Source organism: Camelus bactrianus, chromosome 33, assembly GCF_048773025.1.
Source record: "Camelus bactrianus isolate YW-2024 breed Bactrian camel chromosome 33, ASM4877302v1, whole genome shotgun sequence".
Classification (NCBI taxonomy): Eukaryota; Metazoa; Chordata; class Mammalia; order Artiodactyla; family Camelidae; genus Camelus; species Camelus bactrianus.
In genome coordinates, this window is record NC_133571.1 from 8,265,985 (window position 1) to 8,287,675 (window position 21,691).

Genomic DNA, 21,691 nt, shown 5'->3' on the forward strand with positions numbered 1-21,691 from the left:
TTTTCTATTGTTGCAAAGAACAATAATTACCTACATGATTAGAGACCTCAGTTATATTTCTGCCATCCTCGGTACTCTTCCTTGGCGCACTACTGCTGGCTTTCTGGAATGTCACATCTTGTTATCTGAAGCTGCCAGAGGTAGAGATACAGGCTTGCCTACCTGTGTTCAAGCCCTGAACACTGCCCAGACGAGAACCATTTACCTTTGTCTTTACATGAGCTTCTGGGCTTTGATCTGTTTTCTAGTGGTCATTTCCATCTGGGATCCTGTCCTTACAGTGTCAACTGCTGGTTGAGCAATAATTTTAGAGCTGCACGCCAATATGTCTAACTCCTCGCCAGTCCTAAAATAAGTGCCCTAGGGATTTTTGTCCCACAAATTACAGGGAAAGAGGTGAGAGAAAAATAAGCCACGGGGAAACTGTACACTTAAAAGTGGTTGGTGGTAAATTTTATGTTATGTGTATTTTACCACAATAAAAACAATTTTAATAAGCTAAGGGGCAATTTGAAGTCACATTTTTACACAAAGCTGATATCCATTGAAGCATTAATATTGAATTAAAAAGCAACCTTAGAAATTGTAAGTGTAGTAAGTATATTTAGAACCTGAGGCCTAGAAAGGTGAAGTGATTTGTGGAGGAGTTGAGAACGGAGCCCAGGGTTTTCAGCGTCAGTCCGTGTTGTTTTGGAGTTGTGTTAAGTTACTTCCTGGCTTGGGAGTAGCCATCACTCACCCCTCTGTCTGTTTTATCTTCCTTTGGAATTGAATCCTAATTGGTTCTTCAGAACCATGCCTTATCAGTTGTTCCCCTTACCCAGCACTGAACCTGGAAATAGGAGGCAGTGGCTAAGTCGTGGTGCTAATAGTGGGCAAACTGGCTTGGAAAAAGTGATCAAGTGACCTTCTGGGAGGAAACCAGGCTAGTCTTTTTTATATCATCTTAGATAATAGAGCCAATAAGTAATACAGTCTACGTGAGCAATTTCCAACCAGTTGTTCTTCAAGGCCATCCGTTTGGTTTTGATGTCTTAAAAAGTCATCCAGATGTGTAAAAATAACACAAGAGTACTTATGATAAGAAACAAAATATTACATAAATTGTATGGCAAAAATGTTCAGAAGATTTCTTTGTGCAATTGTAGGTCATTTTATAGCTGAGCAAACCTCTTTTCTAAAGTTGGAAATCTTATCAGTCATATTTCTGTTGTGATAATGTTATATATCTCCACAATTTACATTTACATAAAAAAAGATTTTTTTTCTGTGGGTCAGTGGGGGTGACTTTATTTTCAGGCTGTAGGTTGGGTTCAGATCTACTCCACGTGTCTCTCCATCTGAAGGATGCTCCTCCCATGGCACTTGGTAGAAACACAAGGATCAGGTCAAACCACACACGTTCCCCGTGATCAAGACCAAAAGCAGCAGGGCAGTGATAGGTACCATCTATCCTACTGGGAGACACGGTGAAGTCACAACAGAAGGTATGGATGTAGAATCCTCTTGCAGGGACAGAGGGAAGAAATGGGGACAGAAATCTACCACAGAAGCATTCCAACCTTGTAATGTCAGTTTGCTGCTGAATTAACTGTCCCCTTTGATTTCTGAATAGTTGAGCATGTAGCTCAGGTCTTGTTTTTCCCAGCTAGCCCCTCTCTTTCACTGTTGCCCTTTCTCCTCTCTGACTCCAGTGACTTCACCGTGTTGTTATTATTTGCTGGTGTAGGACCCCAGGAAACATGCGTTACAGTCAAGCCCCTGGCTGATGAGCTCACGGCTTCCCGTCCCTGAACTTGTTTACCCGAGAAACTCAATTTGCTGTTTATTGTAAGAGCTTCGCTGAAAAATTGTTCCTACTCAGCACAGCTTAATCTACCCCCTTGAGTTCTCTGCGCACATTTCGGAATGAAACAGACCAACCTGTCTTCATTGTTTTCTATTCTAAACTCACCTGAAGAACTCAATGAAAAAAATAAAAGAAATACATTTGCTCTTTGACTTATGAGTGAATGCTAACAATATCTTAGATCTCAAGTATTTGCTAAAAAACGTATCTTTTGAGTATATACAGACAGACACAAAAATATTAAAATTAACAGATTTTCTTCCTTCTTCATCAGCATCTTATTCTTTAAGTTTGGCATTTGAATCCTAATTCCTAAAAATTGCATGGTTCAGTAAACCACAGCCTGTCCTTTGGGCCGTATTTCTTTCCAATAATTGCATATCAAAATAGCTATCTGGATGTATTTATCTGTGTAAAGAATGTGTTAGAAGTGTGACCAGATTGCATTTATAAATATTATTATAACACTACCATAAATTGAGTAAATAGCACACAACATCAGTAGTTCAGCTTGGAGTGACTCATTTACCAGTCCAGTCATATTCATTACACAGAAATAGTTCACAGCAGACTTTGAGGTCCTGTAGAGATGATAAAAATAGGTGGGATGAAGATACCTATTTAGGGAATTGTCTGGAATGTTTCATTCCATTGAGATGACATCGTTATCTGGTAGTATTAAATATGACTCTGGGCACTTTCTTAGGCTAGTCGGTTGACATATATTTTTAAAAGATTACTGCCTTAAAAACAGGTCTGGTACAGTTAATGAAATGTTACCGCGTATGTCAAATTCAGTAAGAAACCCAGCTATTGCTCTGGAATTATATTAAGAGAGTTTATGATGTTTCAGACAGTATCTCATCTTCTGTCTGTAAACCAGTATTACCTCATGACACCTCTTCTGTTATCTTGAAGGGCTGATGAAAGTTTTTATTATTTAACCTTCTTTTCTCATGTGTATTATCATTTGTTTGCACAGGGACTGAATTTTGTTTCCTTCTGGCTCTCAGGACCATTTCCCCATAGGGGTGCTTAAGTTTTTTGTTTGAATTTTTCCTTGATAGAACTGTATACCTTATTAACATAGAGTTCACAGCTTTAGATTATTTTTAAGTGTGTTTAAAGTGTAAATTAGACTGGGTCTCTCACCAACTAAAACCATTAAATAGTTTCCCAATATTTTAAGTTTGCAGACTCCCTCCTTAGGCTTCTAAATTCTTGCTGAGTTTGACGTCCACTTTTTCAGTTTCTTCACATGCCTTCCCCTCCCCCTTGCCCCTTAGGCTGTAGCCTCATTGGTTCCTCCTGGGATTCGTGAGTGCTGCATCCATTCCTTGAATGCTTCTCTCCCCACTAGAAATAATACCGTCTCATTATGGCTTCTCCCGATCACCCTATATAAAGGGGCCTCCCCCAGATGCTCTCCAGACAGTCACCCTAGTTCCCTGGCATTTATTGCACTCTATAATTATAATTTTTATTTGTCTACTTATTTATTTATTTTTTCCTCCACCCAAAAAGAAGTTTCATGAGAGCGTAGCAGCTGATACAAAGAAGTCACTGAAGTCTTTGTTGAATGAATGAACAGATGACTCTTGTGCTTGAAACTCAGAATAAAGTTTAACTTTCGTCCTTAATTTGATTCCATGAGAGAGGAGGCATTGTGTTTTGAGATTCACCTGAAAAGAACCAGTGGAGTTGAGGACCCAAGTCATCATATGGCTGCGGGGCTTACTGTTCTTTTGTAACTGAATTTATTCTGATTCATAACTGAGATGTGTGTGTGTCTGCTTTTAAAATCTGTACACACATATGGAAACTGGGCCAAAAATCATGGGTTTTGTACTTTCAAAAATTTTTTCCAAGTCTTTTTTCATGTTTTACATTCCTTCTTCCTTTTTTTCTTGTGGTTTATTTACAAATTTGTGTTAATTTCTGGTGTACAGCATAGTTATATATATTCAGTTATACATATGTATATTCATTTCCATGTTCTTTTTCATTATACGCTATTACAAGATACTGAATATAGTTCCCTGTGCTGTACAATAGGACCTTGGTGTTTATGTATTTTATATATAGTAGTTTGTATCTGCAAATCCCAAGATCCCAATTTATCCCTCCACACCGTCTTCCTCCCTGGTAACCATAAGTTTGTTTTCTTTGTCTATGAGTCTGTCTCTGTTTTGTAAATACGTTCGTGCCCTTTTTTTAGATTCCAAATATAGGTGATACCATATGGTATTTTTCTTTCTCTTTCTGGCTTACTTAGAATGACCATCTTCAGGTCCATCTATGTTGCTGCAAATGGCATTATTTTATTCTTTTTCGTGGCTGAGTAATATTTTGTTGCGTATATATACCACAACTTCTTTATCTAGTCATCTGTCAATGGACATTTAGGTTGTTTCCATGCCAAGCCGTCGTTCTTGATTTGCCCTATTAAATATTTGAGTTGGAAATGTAAGTTTTTTTAATGCATATTTTGTGTTGTAACTACTAGACTCTTATTAGACGCTGCAGGCAGCATATTTTTATGCCACAGGATAAAGAAATTGCTGTGTTAGAAGTCAATAGGATAGATGTGGAAATAACATTCTCCAAAAAGTTTCTTTGCCATGAAGTGTGGAGCAGTTAAGGTAGGACCCTCCCACAAATAACAAAATTTGAGGTTTATTATTGAGGAACTGGGGCAGACAGAGGTGTAAATAACTTGTCCAAGGTCACACAGCTGTGAGAAGTAGAAACAGCATTCAGAATCAGGCTTGGCTGACTCTGTAACTTTTTCTGCTATTTTAAAATCTCCCTAGGAACAAAGAAATCAGAACTTTATTTTATTTATGTGTTTTTTAAAGATATGACAATATTTTGAAGTCATCTCTTTGTTCCTGTTCATTACTGTAATCAGATACTGCAATCTCATGGCTTCTATGTGGGATTTATAAATAATGTTAGAAAAATTTGACTATATTTGCTTTTAATTGTTGCTGAAAACTTGAGCATATAGTCACAGAAGTTGATTGTAAATAATCTTCAAAACTGTGAACTGTGTAACTGAACACTCATCTTCCAGAAGACTAGGGTTTATTTCAGTGGTTCCACGTAGCTTGAAGAACTGATGCAGAATCTGACAGATGTGAACAGTCTAATGTAGGGAAATTGCTGAAAGCACAATTAAGTTGCCAGAGTAAACCACAAGCTAGAATTCCCTTTAATTTTTGACAAACACCCAATTTGAAATGACTCTTACTTACAAAAACAAACAGAAAAAAACCAAAATGTTTTAAAATCTGTAGTTTCGTATTCGTAAGTGTGTCTCTCGGTTAAAAGCTTAGTGTAATTTAATATTATAAGTAATATTATAATGCACTATTTAAAATTAGGGTAACCTGTGTTATCCTAATTCAGTACAGATCATACACCTAACTCAATTTCTATTAGTGTTTTCAGTGTTAGGTGGTATATATATTAATGTGCTAAAAACTTTTTCAAGTTTTTTATTTAATGGACCTTCCTTTCCTGGTTATATTTCATCCAAGAGTAGTTGGTTAGAACTAGCATGATCTAGATTGAGAAAGGCCAGTCCCATTCTACAGTGAGACAGAGTTCTGTTTTACAGTAGCATTTGGTACTGATTAGAGGAAAGAAATGTTAGAGAAAAAGATGAATAGGGATTTGAATATGGGGAGATTGAAAATAATGGATTTTCAAAGTACTTTGGAGAGAACAAATGAAACCGGTTTTGATTGCGTAATTGGAGCTTCAGGATTCATGGTAGTCATATTCCTACCTCTCTCTCTTTTCAAATTTAGTAATTAGAAATGTGAAGTCTTTGTAAATTTGTGGGTTAGGAACCTCTGACCAGGATTTAATTATCTGAGGTGTTGGGTTTTTTTTAAATAAAAGGCCATTTAGGCATAAAATATTAAATTGGCATCAGCCTTTTTACTTTACTCCCAGATGACAGATTAATGAAATTACAAATTAAGTCCTTTTAACATAACATTAAATATTTAATTGCATTAATTATTAATCTTTTTGGACTATTACTCAGCTTCAGCTTTAAGGGATGCTGATAATTTCTGACCAAAGATCATTAAGCTTAAAGGTAGTCTTTCAAAGATTCTGACATTCCTAAAATTTAAGAAAACTCAGCTGGCTGAGTTTCTCCACTTTGAGAAGATGCTGAGAAAGCTACCCTTTATCCCTGGAGAAAGACGAGGCTGCCATGTGGTGGTGGTGTTGATAATGATGGTAGTGTTAGCAGCTCGGATTTACTGAGCATCTATTCTGTGTCAGGCGCTGTGCTATGAAATGTAGACTTATAATCTATAAGCACAGGATGAAAACATTGATTAATTATATCTTATAAAACTTAAATCTGTATAACTCAAAGCCTAATTATTGGGGTTTCAGCTATACTTAGTTTAGAGGGTGGTAGAAGATGACTCTTGAATTTTTGAGGTTGACTGTGAAATGATAGTTATGGTGACTTAGAAGGTGGCAATGAAGTTTATAAAAAGAAAGATGAGCTCAGTCTTGATAACACTGCAGTAGCAGAAAGAAGATCTATACAGGTACACAACTGAGTGACTGTTGAAAGGTCAAACGTGCTTGGCAGATCTGGGGGGTTATTTTTATAAAAGTTCTAATCAGTGAATGAAATCCCCCAAGGCAGAATTTCCTAACCTTGATTAAACCTGAGATTTTCTAGACGCCCTTGAAATTGCACGTAAGATTTTATGTGTGTGTTTGTATGGAAGTATAATTTTCATATAGATTCTCAATAGAATCTGTGACCAGAAGGTTCCAGGCCAGATGTTGAGGCATCTTTTGACTAGAGTGACTCAGGAAGTACCCCTGAGACAGGCAGTAAACGAGAGGCATGAAAGAGGACTAATGTCACCCAGCTGTGAATAAAGCAGATCAAAAGTTATCTCCAAGAAGAAGGTTGTAGTTTGGATTAATTCTGTGAGGGGAGGACTATAAACAAAGAAAGGCAAAGGACCAGAACTAACACTATGGTGGTTTTATGTGGTTGGAAGAGAAAGAAGAGCCAGTTCGTGAGAGAGATGGGAGGAAAGCCAGATAAACACAGAATCAACAGGGAGAGAGGCTCATTTTGGAAACCAGTTAAGTATAAAATATAATTGAAAGGTCACAAAAGAAGAGCGCTGAGAAGAGGTCAGTGGCTTTAGCCTAGGGAAGCTGACCGTGGCTTTAAAGCAATGTCACTGGAGTGTGAAGCAAGCCATATCGTAAGGGGCTAATGGGTGGACAGTAGTTAGGGTGGAAGGCAGGCCGGGTCAACCCCTGATAATGTAATAACAGCAATAATAGTAATGATCATAGTTGAAACAACAGCCGCTAACGTTTTTGAGCACTTAGGTGTGTCAGGCACCATGAAGAGGTTTTCTTTTTTCTTTTTTAATTGCTTTTTTTTTTTTTTCATTTATTCTTCCCGTAACCTTGTGAAGTAGATTCTCTTATTCCCATTTTTGGATTGCCAAATGAAGATTTGGGGAGATTAAGTAATTTGCTCAAGGTTGCCTAGTTAGCAAGTTTGTAAAGAGAGAATTAAACCCAGGCAGCCTGACTCCTGAACCTTCATTCTTAGCACCATACTATTAAATAATAAAAGCATCTGCAATGCTGTAAAAGGAATATGGAAGATTTCCATATAGTGCTATGAAGTGGGGAAAAAAAGGGATGCGTTTTGTGTGAGCGATATATACATATTTTTACATGTAAGATGAAACACAGAGGGGTGGGTATAGCTCAGTGGCAGAGCACATGCTTAGCATGCACAAGGTCCTGGGTTCAATCCCCACTACCTACACACACACACACACACACACACACAAAGATGAAACACAGAAAGGGTAAACCAAACACTAATAGAAACCGTGACCTATAGGCAGAGGAAGGGAACAGGGATGGAGGCAAGATTTCTCAGACTGTATCTCATTACTTAGTTTTAATATCAGTGTCAAATTAAACGTCAGGTAAATATGTTACATAGTCAGAAAATAAAGTTAAATCCAGTAGGAGAAAAAAGAATACTCCCTAATATTTGTAAACAAACACATCAACATACTGTATATCACGCTGACAACACACGAGAGAACTTTTCAAGTAACTTTAAAATGTAGTATTTACACTGTACATTTTTAAAACAAAATAATCTCAAGATAAAAAAAAGCTGCAAAGAAATGTTAACTTTTCAACTTCATCAGCAGTTTCGTTGTCAGTAGTGGTGTTGGTATAGCGATTTTGAAACCATTTCACGTGTACTGTAGGATGAAACAAGTAATTTATGTTAATGTTAAGAACCGGGATCTTTCCTGTAAGAGAAAAAGAAATACAAGTACAAAACACAAAGAAAAGTAACTCTTGTAATGTTAAATTTGAAATGGAAGGAATTCATTTTTATTTTTCCTTTTTGAAAAGGTACTTATTTTCTAGCTCTGTCCCTGAAAAGGCTTAGAAACGGCACCAACCCAGTTGTAAAAAGCACCCCGAGCACCCAGATACCACTCCCCAGTGAAAACACCCAAGGCTTCCTGAAAAAATGACTGATTCCTCATTGGAGGCAGGAAGAATTCAGGATTAACGTGAGCATTTTTATTATGCCAGAAAGCAACAAAGGTGTTATTTCTGTAGTCATGTTAAAAAAAAACCCAAAAAACAGTTTATCTAAAGGGATTCCCACTGGTCAAAGATGGGAAATTTTGAGCACCAAAAAGCATAATGACTATAATTGACTGAAACTGTTGAATATATAAAAATTCATGCAGTCATTATGATGACTTTAGAGAATCATAAAATATGGGGTAGGGGGAAAGAAAGCTAAAAAGTGAACACAAATCTTAATAGTTATAATTGGAAGTAACTAGTGTGTCAGCCCCTTACTCTGAAAATTGGTACTAAGGAGGAAGAAATATTTCTTGATGTGTTTTAGTTGTATTTCAGGATAACTAAATAGCTCTAAATGATAGCAGAAGAATTTCATCTAATAAATATAGCAGGAATAAAAAAATAGAAAATCACAATTTTGCAACTCCTGATGAAGTAATTGATTCAGGTTCCATTAAATATCAATATTATGTGCTGTGGTCTCAAAGTGTGGCTGGCCCCTGTTCCAATATCTTAAGCATTATCTGAATACTTCTAAAAAGTATATGAATTCTTGTGCCCTTTCCAATACCTACTGTATCAGAAACTCTGGAGGTAGGTCCCAGTGATGTGTTTTGAGAAGCTCTCACGGTTCTGATGTATCCTGGAGCTTGAGCGCCATGATGCTAGAAGGAAGAGTGATGAGAAACTTTAATTGAAGCATTGAGCCATCACCTCCCCCCAACCCCCACCCAACTCACTGATCACGCTTAGCTCTCCTAAAAACAGGAGAGCCATGTGTTCTATTTCTCCAAGCAGATGCCCCTATGACATGTTCTTGCTGCTCTCCAAAAAAATGAAACCTGAAGCTAGTCTATTCTTTATACTTGAATTCCAAATTATAGGAAATATGACATAGAAGAATCTTCTAAGTTAAACAGTATTATGAGGAAACAAAGGGAAAATCCAGAAATTCTGTAGGACAGCCGACTCAGTTTATTCAACACACAGTAGCATGGGGAAGGAGGGGAGGGGATGGCAGTGAGGACTGTTCCAGAGTCAAAGGACTCCAAAGACAAAACACAGAAATACAAGATGTACATCTTCGTGATGCTGAGTCATGGTTTCAAATCCAGATTAAGAGGATGATCTTTTGAAGACGATCTTTGAGCAGAGGCCTTACATTTCACACTGAGCTTTGAAGTATATTTCTTTGGCTGTGTCAGAAAGATTAGAAGGTGGTGTGACTAGAGGTGCAGAAACCAGAAGCTATGCGAACATGGAAGGGCCCCAGGCACTGGGCCATGAAGTCAGAGGTGGCCTACGTGTGACACAGCATCTCCTCTGCAGTCCTGTGTACCACAAAGGATGAAGGAATGAGTGAAAGGAAAAAGAATGTGCAGGAATAACCTACAAGGTTTGGCAAGCCACTGGAGGTAGGGCTGTCTGCTTAACTGGTGAGGGACTCCTCAGACCTGTAAATATGTGTCAGATGACCTGGTGAGCACAGGTGTAGAAGGGATGTGGAGCGAGCATGCGCTGAGACGGAAGAAAGAGCACATGTTTGGGGATTTTTTTTTAAATCTGCTTTCCAATACTGACTTTGCTGCTTATTAGCTGCGTAACTTGAAGAAGTTATTTTCCCCTGAGCCTCAGCGTCACATCTAAAGTGAATATAATGATATATATTAGTGAAAAAATTAAACTAGATTAAAAAAAATCTTTTTTAAGTGCACCGTGTTTGGATCCCGATTCAAATAAACCAACCGGGGAGATTTGAATTCAGACTGCATATTAGAAGATATTAAGAGAGGTGTTCAGGGGGGAGGGTATAGCTCAAGTGATAGAGGGCGTGCTTAGCATACACAAGGTCCTGGGTTCAATCCCCAGTACCTCCTCTAAAAATAAACAGATAAACCTAATTACCTCCCTCCCCACCAGAAAGTAATTTAAAAAGAGAGCGTTGTTCATTTTATCTGTGTGAAAATGGTATTACGGTTATGTAAGAAAAATGTCATTTATTTTAGAGATACATACAAAAGTATTTAGGATGAAATAAAATGATGTCAAGATTTGCTTTATGTTGCTGCAGTGATGGAAGGGAGGGAGGGAGAGAGGAGAAGGAGGGAAGGAAACTTTGATGATAAAAAATTTAAAGGTATGTACAAAAATACTTCTTAGGATGTATTTATTCCTGGGCTAGCTTTGTCACAGTATATTCAAATTGTCTGTTTAGTTGTCTATACCAGTATTCCTCAAATTATGAGTATTAAAAGACCAATATTTTTAATTGTCTCAGACTGATTTTTATAACATACAATAAAAATCAATTACCTTAAAGGCAAAAACCAGGGGAGGGAAGAGGACATAACAAAATATAGCCTTAAAAAGTTTCATTATTAAAGTCAACAAACATAAAATTACATTTCACTTAACAATCAGAACAAATGTAAACATAAGAAAGAAGAATTTTTTTTAAACTGTATCCGTTCATCAAAAAATACACACATGGGCAGTTAGTATAGAGAATTGCTGTTACACTCATAAGTTTTTTCTGTAACCATAGTTAAGTTTTTAATGTGAACCATATGCTTTTCGCATGTTATCTTTAGACCCTGTGCACTAACTGAGCTTGGGTTGAAAGCAGTGCCCCTCGTAGGAATGGTGTTTATACCTAACTGATGTAATTTGCAGCCACAGGTTTTTGCCTCAGTTACTTGAGTTACTGATCTCCCAGCAGAGAGTTTTCCAGGCTTACTGCACCACAGAAATCATAACGAATGGGGAAGATCATAGATTGGCTGGAATACTCGCTGAGATTTTCACTTAAAGAGTGAAAATATTTCCTCTTTAAATGGTTGGTCTCTTAATCTCTGAAACATGGATGTCGTCCTTTTTGTCACAGTGTGTTACAGGTTTACTGAAGTGTGATGACTGTCGCTTTAGATGGTAATTTTAGGTTTGGATGTACCGTGCCTTTGTTTTTCAGACAGTGCCCTTCCAGCCAGGCTTCAAAGCTTTTTATCCCCCTCGGCTGTGGGAGCTCCAGCTTGGACTGATCACGTCAACAAACAGTCCATTACTGTAGGTTCTACTGAGCTTCCCAGGACTCGTTTTGCAGGCAATAGTTTGGGTTATTTTCCCATATATATTAACTTGGACTTGTCCACGTTAGGTCTTTATTAACATTTGTCTGAGTTGTTGAAATCTTTCCCACTGGCCCACGCTGACTCAGCGTTTTCAATAGGAAGAAATTTTGTCTATTTGGGGAAGTGAACCAACTGTCTATGAGAAAAAACTGTCTCATTTAGTGATGGAGTTTATGTAGCATTTGGGTGCAGTCTTAGGAAAGATAATGCTAACTAGCCAAAAGATAACCCCTCACGGAAAGCATGCTCATTCCCCTGAGGAAGTTATGTTTGCCCAAGGGTCCCACCCTTTGTTCAGACTTCCCAGCTCATCCAGTGTAGACACGGGGCTTTGGTTTACTCTTGTCAATAGAATTGTCCACTTGCGAGTTTACTTAGACAGAGTCAGTCTGATGTCAGTTCAGACATTTTGGCTGAAAAGCCTACATATTTGTTCTTCAGTGAGCCTTTCCTTCTTCTTTAGAGGTATGAATAGCTACCCTGTGAGCTCTGTAAAGGCCAAGGGAAGGGGTGACAAGCTGATCATCTCAGGTTGTGATGATAGCAGATCCTGAAAAAGATACAAAACATTCACTTACATTTAAAGCCTGTAACATGTACAGTAGAGTGATGCTGCCCCAGTTTTATAATAGTGTTTTTGGGAAGGTCCGTGATACCATCCATATTAAGACCTTAACCAGCTAAGTATTTAGTAAGTGCTCTGCCTGTGATGTTTTGTGCTTCGTGCTGAGCAACGTGGGGAGTAGAGAAGAGAAAGGCCCCTGCCCTCAGGAAGCTTACATGAAGATCTTTCACTGTGTAAGGCACAATGTGCTCAAGTGAGGGCTAGATGTGTCTGCATGTGCGTTTGCAAATGTGCACGCACATTAAGATATTTACGATGCATAAGCAGATAATGAAAGTATGAGGCAGTGTGTTATGAGTGATAAGGGGTTGAGAGGAGAGAGATTGTTACTACCTGAGTGATGAGGGACTGTTTTAGGGCAAGGGAGCATCTGAGCAGGGTTCTGAAAGGATAGATAGGATGCAGCAGGAGTCTAGTAAAGAAGCTTGCTACATTTTGGGTTTTTTTTTTTTTTTAAACTCAAAGTTTCTAGTTCCACATCAGCCATTTGCTTACCAATTGTGTGAATTCAGCCAGGTTACTTAATCCCTCTGATCTTCAGTTTCCTCATCCACAAAATGGGAATTAGAGCGATAGTTAGGGCTGTTAGGAAGATTAAGTGAGATACTGTGATAGGAACATGCTTTATACATTGTAAATTGTTGTGCAGGTGTTAGTAAATTTTACCATAAATATTGAGGGTGGCACGAGCCAAAGACATGGAATTTAAAAACCAGTAAAACCACAAAGCCTAGTGCAGAGAATATGTGGAGGTGACTGTGAATATTGATGTACCCATACAGTTCCTAACTTCGGAAAATAATCTTAAATAGAAATGCCTTTCAAGGTTTATGTTGACCCCTTTCCTTCAAAAGATCATTTCAGAGGCCTTTTAGGTCTTCAGGTGAGACTTGACTAAGTTGTAATGTTTAGTTTTATTGAATTCATGTGAACATATGCAGAATTAATTTTTTAAATAAACTGCTTTAATAGATACTCTAACATTGCACAAAGGTAGCTAATGTATCTTGTAAAAGTATATGTTTAGAGAACACGGTTTTGAGAACAAGTCTGTGTGTTCCAGGGTAGATCAGAATTGCTCCACTGAACAGGAATACAGAGTGAATTATTTAAGCTATTTCCAGGGACCGTCCTATCTCCTCTTACAGGTGTTTTGTATAATAACAGCATGAATGGGTGTTTGAAAGAATGATACCGTTTGTCTGATGGGATATCAGAGAATTTATTTATCTTCTTTGTCTTATATAAATTTTTTTTAAAATGTGGTTAGGAAAAATATTCAATAAATTTTTCAACAAAAGAACAGAGGGAGGGTTTAGGCTTAAAAAAGCATTTTTTAAAATGAAGTATAGTTAATTTACAATGTTATATTAGTTTCAAGTGTACAGCATAGTGATTCAATATTTTTACAGATTATACTCTATTTAGAGCTGTTCTAAAATTGGGAGTTTGAGATTTGCAGATACTAACTAATATAGATAAAATAGATAGACAAGTTCATACTGTATAGCACAGGGAACTATATTCGATACTTTGTAGTAACTCATGGTGAAAAAGAATATGAAAATGAATATATGTATGTTCATGTATGACTGAAGCGTTGTGCTGTACACCAGGAATTGACACAACATTGTAAACTGACTATACCTCAATAAAATATATATATACAAAAAATTTTTTTAAATAAAGCTATTATAAAATACTGGCTATGTTTCCCTGTGCTGTACAATATATCCTTGTTGCTTATTTATTTTATGCATAGTAATTTGTACTTCTTAATTTAAAAAAGCATTTTGAATTGTACTATGAATATTATGCCAATTACTGCTGTCTGATCTCGGGGTCTCTCCAACTCATCTGGATTCCCATGAAATATGATTGGAATTACTTTTCTCAAGGCAAGGAAGTTGGAAAATAGCATTTTACTTGAACACTAACCCTTGTTATTAAAAGAACTTTTTAGAGGAAAAAACAATGCTGAATACTAACAGTGAGGTTTTGTGTGTGTGTGTGTGTGTGTGTGTGTGTGTGTGAAGAATTCTAAATTCTTTCTTCTTTCACAGACTACCTTGCAAATCACGGCCGGCTAAATGAGTCTGAGGCCAGGCGCAAATTCTGGCAAATCCTGTCTGCTGTCGATTACTGTCACAGTCGGAAGATTGTACACCGTGACCTCAAGGCTGAAAATCTCCTGCTGGATAACAACATGAACATCAAAATAGCAGGTACCTGGGACTCAGCTGGCTCTAACGGGATCAGACAGGAGCCATGGCCCTCGGGGTGGGGACACAGACCTGCAGGCGGAGACTCAGGCCCGCCTCTACCCGTGACATGGAGCTCTCTCACAGTGTATTTTATTCATTTCCTTAGTTCTGCGTGTAATGAAAGGAACAGAAATAAGGTTATTGATAGACACACAGTGACAGGAGCGCGACTGGGGTCTGACTTGTATCCTCAGTCTGATCTGCGTCCAAGTCCCTTTGTGGCAGGCCACTGAGCGTGTGGGCAACTGGAGGGGCTGATTGGGCGGGAGGCAAAGCGTAGGTCACTGTCTTAATAATGTCGTAAAAACCTGCTCTCTTAATAATGACTGGTGGCTGCAAGAGACTGCAGACAGAGAAAAGACAAAGGAGGTGATGGAAATAGCATGAGAAGCCTTTGGGGCACAGACGCTCTTTGCCTGGCTCTGATGCAATAGGGTTTTGATTTATAACATGGAGACTAAGGATTACTTTGCTGGTTTTCCTTCTGCCCTTTTCACAGCTGTAAAAACTTTTATGTTTTATATTCCAAGTTTCCTTATTCACATGGTCAAAGCTGTCGTTCAGTCAATAAATATGTATGTGTCTGGTGCTGTTCTGTGCTAGGATACAAATCAAAAAGTCACTTCCTGTGATCTTAAAAGTCTAGTGGGGAGATAAGAATAATTAAAATACAAGGTGATAGTTATCCAAAAACATATGTACAAACTGCAGTGGAAATTCAGACATAGGAACATCCAATCCGTCTACCTGAGAAGTCAGGGAAGCTTCTCAGAGAAGGAACTGTTTGAATTTAGGCTTGAGAGAGAAGTTAGAATCTCGCCAGGAAGATAAACAGAAGTTGGGTATTGCAGACAGGTAGGAAGCTATGTAAATACCACACGTGTAAGAGAGAGAGAGATTAAGATTGGAATGATGGGGAACTATTGTTTCAGTATTTGGTGAAATGCAAAATCTGTAGGTGAGAGGCACTGACACAGGAAGAGCAGGTAAGCAAAGACCAGAACGTGAAAGATTCATGGAAAAATCTCATGGAAAAGATTTTATTTATTTATTCTGTAGGTGATAGGGAGTGTAGCCTATTGGAAATCTTGGGGTGGGGGTGGGGCTGGGGATGAAGGGAGACTGGGATGACATGATTAGATTTGCATGTTAGAAAGGTGTCTCTCTCTGGCTGCAGAGTGAAGAGGGGTGGGAGACGTGGGTAAGACTGAAGACAGGGAGATTAATAGGGATCTAAGGCAACTGTCCAATTAAGAAAATGTGGGTGTGCAGAGAGGAGCAGTAGTAGAGGCTGTAGGTGTGGGAGGGAGAGATTTATTTCGCTTAGGGTTTGGAAGAGGATAAAGGGCACAAAACAAAAGCTGAGGGACAGAGCCGCTTGCATGAAAGGATGACCAAGAAATGGTCGACTAGCCAGCTTGGACACTCACTGGACTCACTAAGTTTAGGGAGGAATCACCTGCCCCAGTTTGCTGCATTTTGGTCAAAATGTAAGTGAAAAAGCCTCTGATTTGTGCATTTAACTGGTTTATGTCTGTGCCTTTTACCATTTTTGCCTTGGGCATTTGGGGGAAGGCAAATAAGTAATTTTTACTAACTTAACTTTTACTTATTTTAATTTTAATAATTAATTTTAAATGCCAGTGTCACATATGTTTCAGGGAAGTAATGGCTCTTCCATTCTGTAGCCTGTGATTTTTTTTTTCCTAACGGGATTGCCTGAATAAGACAGTGTTTTTTATTAGTATATTAGTATTTTTGTAATTTATAATGTGTGTTCATTTCTCCCACTTTTCCTTCCTCTGGCCCTTCCTTGGTCTCATTCATTTCACTCTTTTTTGCCGGCCTTTTGTAGGGCACCTCACTGGAATTTTTTGTTTACTTCTCCCTGAAAGCATCAGCTGCCCTAAAATTGTCCTTCTTAGAGAAGGCTCTTGGTTTTTTGTGTTTTTGTTTTTGTTTTGAAGTTCTTTACTCTGTAGAAAGAAGGGGGATACCCTACTTCACCTTTACATTCCCTTATAGCCAAAACAAAAAGTTCACAAAAACAATACCTCAGAGGGGTTCTGGGGGTCTTTTTAAGCAGAGAAAGAGAGATTAGAGGTGTGAGTCCTGTGCTATAGGAATTTACAGAGTGCTCTGCCACTAGCATCTCAAGAAGAAAATGTCAAAATAGAACACCAAATAAACTTGCAAACAGAATATACAGAATCTTCCTTTAAGGTTATAACCGAGTTTTGCCTGGCTGTAAAAATGTCTTCTGTAATGTAAGTAGGTAAACTCAATATTCCTAATGTCATTATGTGAAATTCAGTTTTCTGTTTGTTTTTACTATTTTTATTTTTGAATATGTAACCTTCAAGGCCTTCTGATTTTTATCTGGAAGACAGGTAAAGTGTCAGAGACCTGCCCTGGTTCTCGCTGGTTCAGCTAACATTTATTGAGCCTTCACTATTTTCAGGTGTTCTGCTGGGCGCTTGTATCATTTGATCTGCACAGCAGCCGCAGAAGCTGCACGGGGACTGCCAGTTTTTAGATGGGAAAGTTGAAACACAAAGAGATTCAGTAACTTGCAGAGGTGACTCAGATGATAAGTCAGACCTGGAATTCAAACCTAGGTCTCTGACCACAATATCTGTGCTTCCTCCATGACGCCGTGTTGTAGTTTCCAAGCGTTGCTTGTCAGTTATTCCTCAAGGAGTACTCACTAACTAAATTTGGGGTTCCATCATTCAGTATATGTACATTTAGCGTCTTTGATTCCATACCTCTCAAGTGGACATACACACACACTCTCACACACACACACACACACACACGTGTACCCACAGTATTATAGGTTCTCAAGTTTCTTCCTGCCCACATTTTTTCTCTGTCATCCTTACCAGCATGTCCCCCAAATTTTAACAAATGTCTATTAAGCATCTTCTATGCTCCTGGGCTAAGTCCTGGAGATTCAGATATTTCAAGCAAAAAAGCAAAAAAGCTCAACTCTGCTCTCACCTGATGGAGTTAATCCAGAGCTGGACCTTTAAGGAAACAGAACATTAAAAAAATAATAATAATTGTTGTAGAGGCCAAGAAGCTGGGAGAAGGACTGACTCTGCCTCGAAGATGCAGGGAAATTGATAGCTAAGACCTGAGAAGGAAGCATTTGTGGTTAGACTGGGGAAGAGAAGGACGAAGGGGGAGAGTGTGTCGAGGGGGTGAGGTACGGATGGCAGCTCCAGGCAGATGGATCAGCAGGTGCAAAGACAGGCGGGCCAGGGAACTCATAAAGTGTGTAAGGACAGTACGGACCAGACCCATCGGAACATAAGTGCCAGTGAGGAGTGTAGGGAAGGAGCCTGGACAGGTGGGCAGACGCAGAGCATGAAGGATTCCACATGCCATCAAAAGTTGAGATGTGTCCCAGTGCTGATAAAGAATTTCTCCAGGGTATTTATTTTTACCCATGGATTTTTAGACTTTTTTATGGCCTTGCTTCCCTTTCAGAACATATCTTCTGATCTCTGAGGCTTCTTCTTAAAAATTTCTTCTGGTTTTGTTTTTTTTTTTTTTTTTTTTAATTTAGGGGGTTTTTTATTTTTAAAATTTTTATTTATTTTTTTTGGTGGGAGAGGTAATTGGGTTTACTTAGTTATTTATTTTTTTAGAGGATTGAATCCAGGACCTCATGCAGGCTGGGCATGCACTCTACCACTGAGCTATACCCTCCCCTTTCTTCTTGAATTCAAGGAAATCCAACACATCTAGGAAAGATGGGGCTCCATGGAAAAACTGCAAAACCCCAGAATAAAATACAAAATTATTCCCTCAAATCATACTTTCCTGTTTATTCTGCTTGTGAAGATCGCTTCAATTGCTAAATGGGCTGAATAAATGAACTGTTTCAGCCATCTTGTGTGTTGAAATTGAAGAGCAGCACAAACCAAAACGAGGTTTAAATTAAAATATATGTCTCTGTTTATAAGAAAGGAAATGGGGTAGAAGTATCAGATGTGGCTCATTTTAATAAATGCAGAAGCTTGGCTTTGAAATCAGCTTCTCATTTGTGCTCCTCCGATGAGTGAAGACTTCAGACACTGGTGAGCCGTGGGTTCACCCCCATCTGGGTGCGCTCGTCACCCCAATTATGAGACCTCCAGCCTTCACAAAATACAAGTGTTAGGACATTCAGAGTAACAGGCAGGATGCAAAGAAATGCTGGCTTTCGTGAGTTTCAATCATCACAGTGCTGTTTCCCCCGAGCCATTTTAGCCATGACTGTTATTCTCAGGCATTAAACCTGAGAATAAATAGAAGAAGGGCATTTGGTTTTATTCTTCAGCTTTCCTGATCTGAAATGTTTATAACAAATACTTAGATAAGAATTAAAATGTATGAATTTTACTTGGAGGAAGTTTTCAGAAAATATCACAATTCAAGCACAGCTTCACATAAAGAATGTGGAGTTTGGTGTCAGGCAGGACTGGTGCAAATTCTGGCTGTTTGACCTTGGGCTGGTGACTTAACCTGGCTGAGCCTAGGTTTCCAAATCTATTAAACAGAGATTAATGTGTTTCTCAGGAACACGGTAGGGATTAGTGATAATGTTAGAGGCAGGGAGGGTAACAGGTAGGATTGTGGGCTGCCTGGGTTTGGATCCTGGTTCTGCCACTTCCTAGCTCCATGACCTTGGACACATTACCTAACCTCTCTGTCCTCGGCTTCCTTATCTGTTAAGAGGGAGTGACAGAAGTTCGTATCTTATAGCGGTTTCTAGTTAATATTTGCAGAGTTCTTAGAACAGTGCCCGGTATATAGTTAACGCTGTTTAAGCGTTTGTTAAATAAATTGTCAATTGAACTTCCTGGCACCATGTAAACACTCAATAAAAGGTAGCTATTATTTATCTTCAGGGTATAATTAATTCCATGTGAAAACAAATCCTGACAATTTTGATAGCCATGTAACCCCCCTCAGCATGTCTTTTTTTTTTTAATTACCAAGGTTTAGAGCCTTATTAATACAAATCTTTGAGGACCAAGGGGAGTTCATCATTTGTTTTCTAAATTGTCTCTGCTTGATGCAAGTTAATTTTTTTTTTTTGAGAGGGACCTTAAATGTAACTAGTAATGTGTAGTGAGCCTGATCACTCTGACCTGTGCACCACAAGTCACTCGCCTTTAGCCCAAGAGGAATGCTTGCTTTCTGAATTGACCTATGACCTGAGTAGCCCATCATTTCATCATTGTTTCTAAAAGCCTTCCTGCTTACTAGATCCTGAGACAAGGTTTCTGTATACGTAATTCACATTTTGTACCCTGGAACCAAAAAAGGGCAGGGGAGGCTGAGGCAGGTTTTATCGGTAAAATATTTATGAAAAGTCTCCATCTGTTATCCTGCCGCCACCCATATTACGTAAAATGTGAAAAGAGCTTTGCATCAGCAAACACAATGAGACCTTGTCTTTATCCTTCAAGCCTACTTAGTGCTGGCAGCATGTTAAGCCTGGAATATGGAAGACAGCGCTAAGGGTTTGGTTTCGTTTTGTTTTGTGTTTCCCCCTTTTTCACCTCCCTCCTCCCCACTCCATTTGGGGCTAAGGAGAATCACGTATTTGCTTCTTCGCTCACTGAACTCGCTCATTGGACACATAGGTATCTCTCGCTGCTCAGCAGACCCACGTGCCGTCTCCACTGTGGTGACTGTCCCTGTGCCCTCCTGGCAGGTGGGGAGGGATTGACTGATGTGTGGAAGCAAACTGTGCAGCTGGCCCTTCCTTGCTGGTGGGCAGCAGAATATCCGTTGACGTCAGTGCCGGCTGATGGGTGTTGAGTCTGTGCAGCGGGTCAGCTCCCTCTCTACACTCTGCTACCTTCCATTTGTCAGCTTTCACTTCCTCATTAATTGTCTTCGCTCCGATTTTAATAATTACAAAAGATGTGTAACTCTTCGGCAAGACTGGATATCTGAATTCTCCTGGTAATTTTAGAAACGAGGATAAATTTAACCCTAAAGCCATCTGCTTCTCTGTGGGAGGATTTTTTAAATTATGAATTAGACATTATAACACACGGCTGGAGATAAAAAATCACCTTGGTTGTGTTGGTTCCTAGAAATCACTTACATTTTCTTAGCTGGAAGACTGGTTTTCAATGTTTTGTTTGCTTTTTTCCCTTTTTTAAAAAAATGACTTAGTTTACCTAATGACTTTTTCTATTTAGTTTTTATGTCATTTAAATATTAAAGTATTTAATTTTTATTGCAACAATAATTTTATTTTTATTAAATTTTATTGCAACAATAAACAGTGGCAAATTAACATCTTCTATATCTTTTTCACAACCTCTGTTTTATTCTGTTTCCTGGCGGCTAGAAGGGTGGCCTGGGGACCAGCATCTGCATTTTACCAGGTTCCCCAGGTGCTTCGTGGGCATGCTAATGTTTGATCTGTCTCACTCGGACAGACACAGCAGGATTCGCTAATGTGCGCTGTTCCCATCAGACAGTCATCGTCAGAATCAGCTTGCTCACTGTGCAAGGGTCTGTTATTCCTAAAGCGCTGGCCCTTTGCTAATGATGTTTGGGCACTGATAGTTTGTGTAATTTAGTGATGACAGTAATAATAATTGTTTTTTGTTATCGGGAAGATACAGATCAATCTGTCACTTTCAAAATATAAAGCAGAAAACCGTAATAGCAGTTCTAATTCTGTTTTCAAATAGATCCGTGGTCTGTTACTGGGTAGTTAGATAAGAGGTAATTGGAGGGCTTGGCTTTTGAGGCCAGGTTGGTTTCCATGAGTCAGTTAGCAGTGACTGATCTGTTCTGTGGTAAAAGAGTCCACTCCAAGCCCCTCTCTTCTACTGACATTTTAGGCCACACAGAAACCAAGTGAGAGAATACAGATGTATCAGGAAATCTCAAAACTAATGTTCGTGTAAAACCTCAGACTATATGTCTTAGCGTTGCAAGGATGGGAGCGTGTATCTTCATGTGAATAGGACAAGGTGCGTCTATTTTAGCACATCCCACATGCTTCAAATGAATATAGATTTCTGAAATGAATGTAGGAATGTGTTTCTGACATTTACTCTGCAAATGTCTTAATTATTCCTATTCATTTATTAAGGATGATTTCAACATAGCATCCAGTGTTGTAGAGACCAGAAAACCCTCACTCATCAGGTTCTGCTAGCAG

At 38.7% G+C, this 21,691-nt stretch overlaps 1 protein-coding gene across 3 annotated transcripts in view; it reads left to right on the forward strand.

Moving 5' to 3' along the window:
• The window catches only part of SIK2 (salt inducible kinase 2), a 113,917-nt gene that overhangs the window by 59,354 nt on the left and 32,872 nt on the right, over positions 1 to 21,691 (forward strand). For all 3 annotated transcript variants that reach the window (XM_074356937.1, XM_074356936.1, XM_074356938.1), the window contains exon 4: positions 14,305 to 14,466. In XM_074356937.1, coding sequence (XP_074213038.1) covers positions 14,305 to 14,466 — 162 coding nt within the window. The remainder of the gene's footprint in view (positions 1 to 14,304; positions 14,467 to 21,691) is intronic.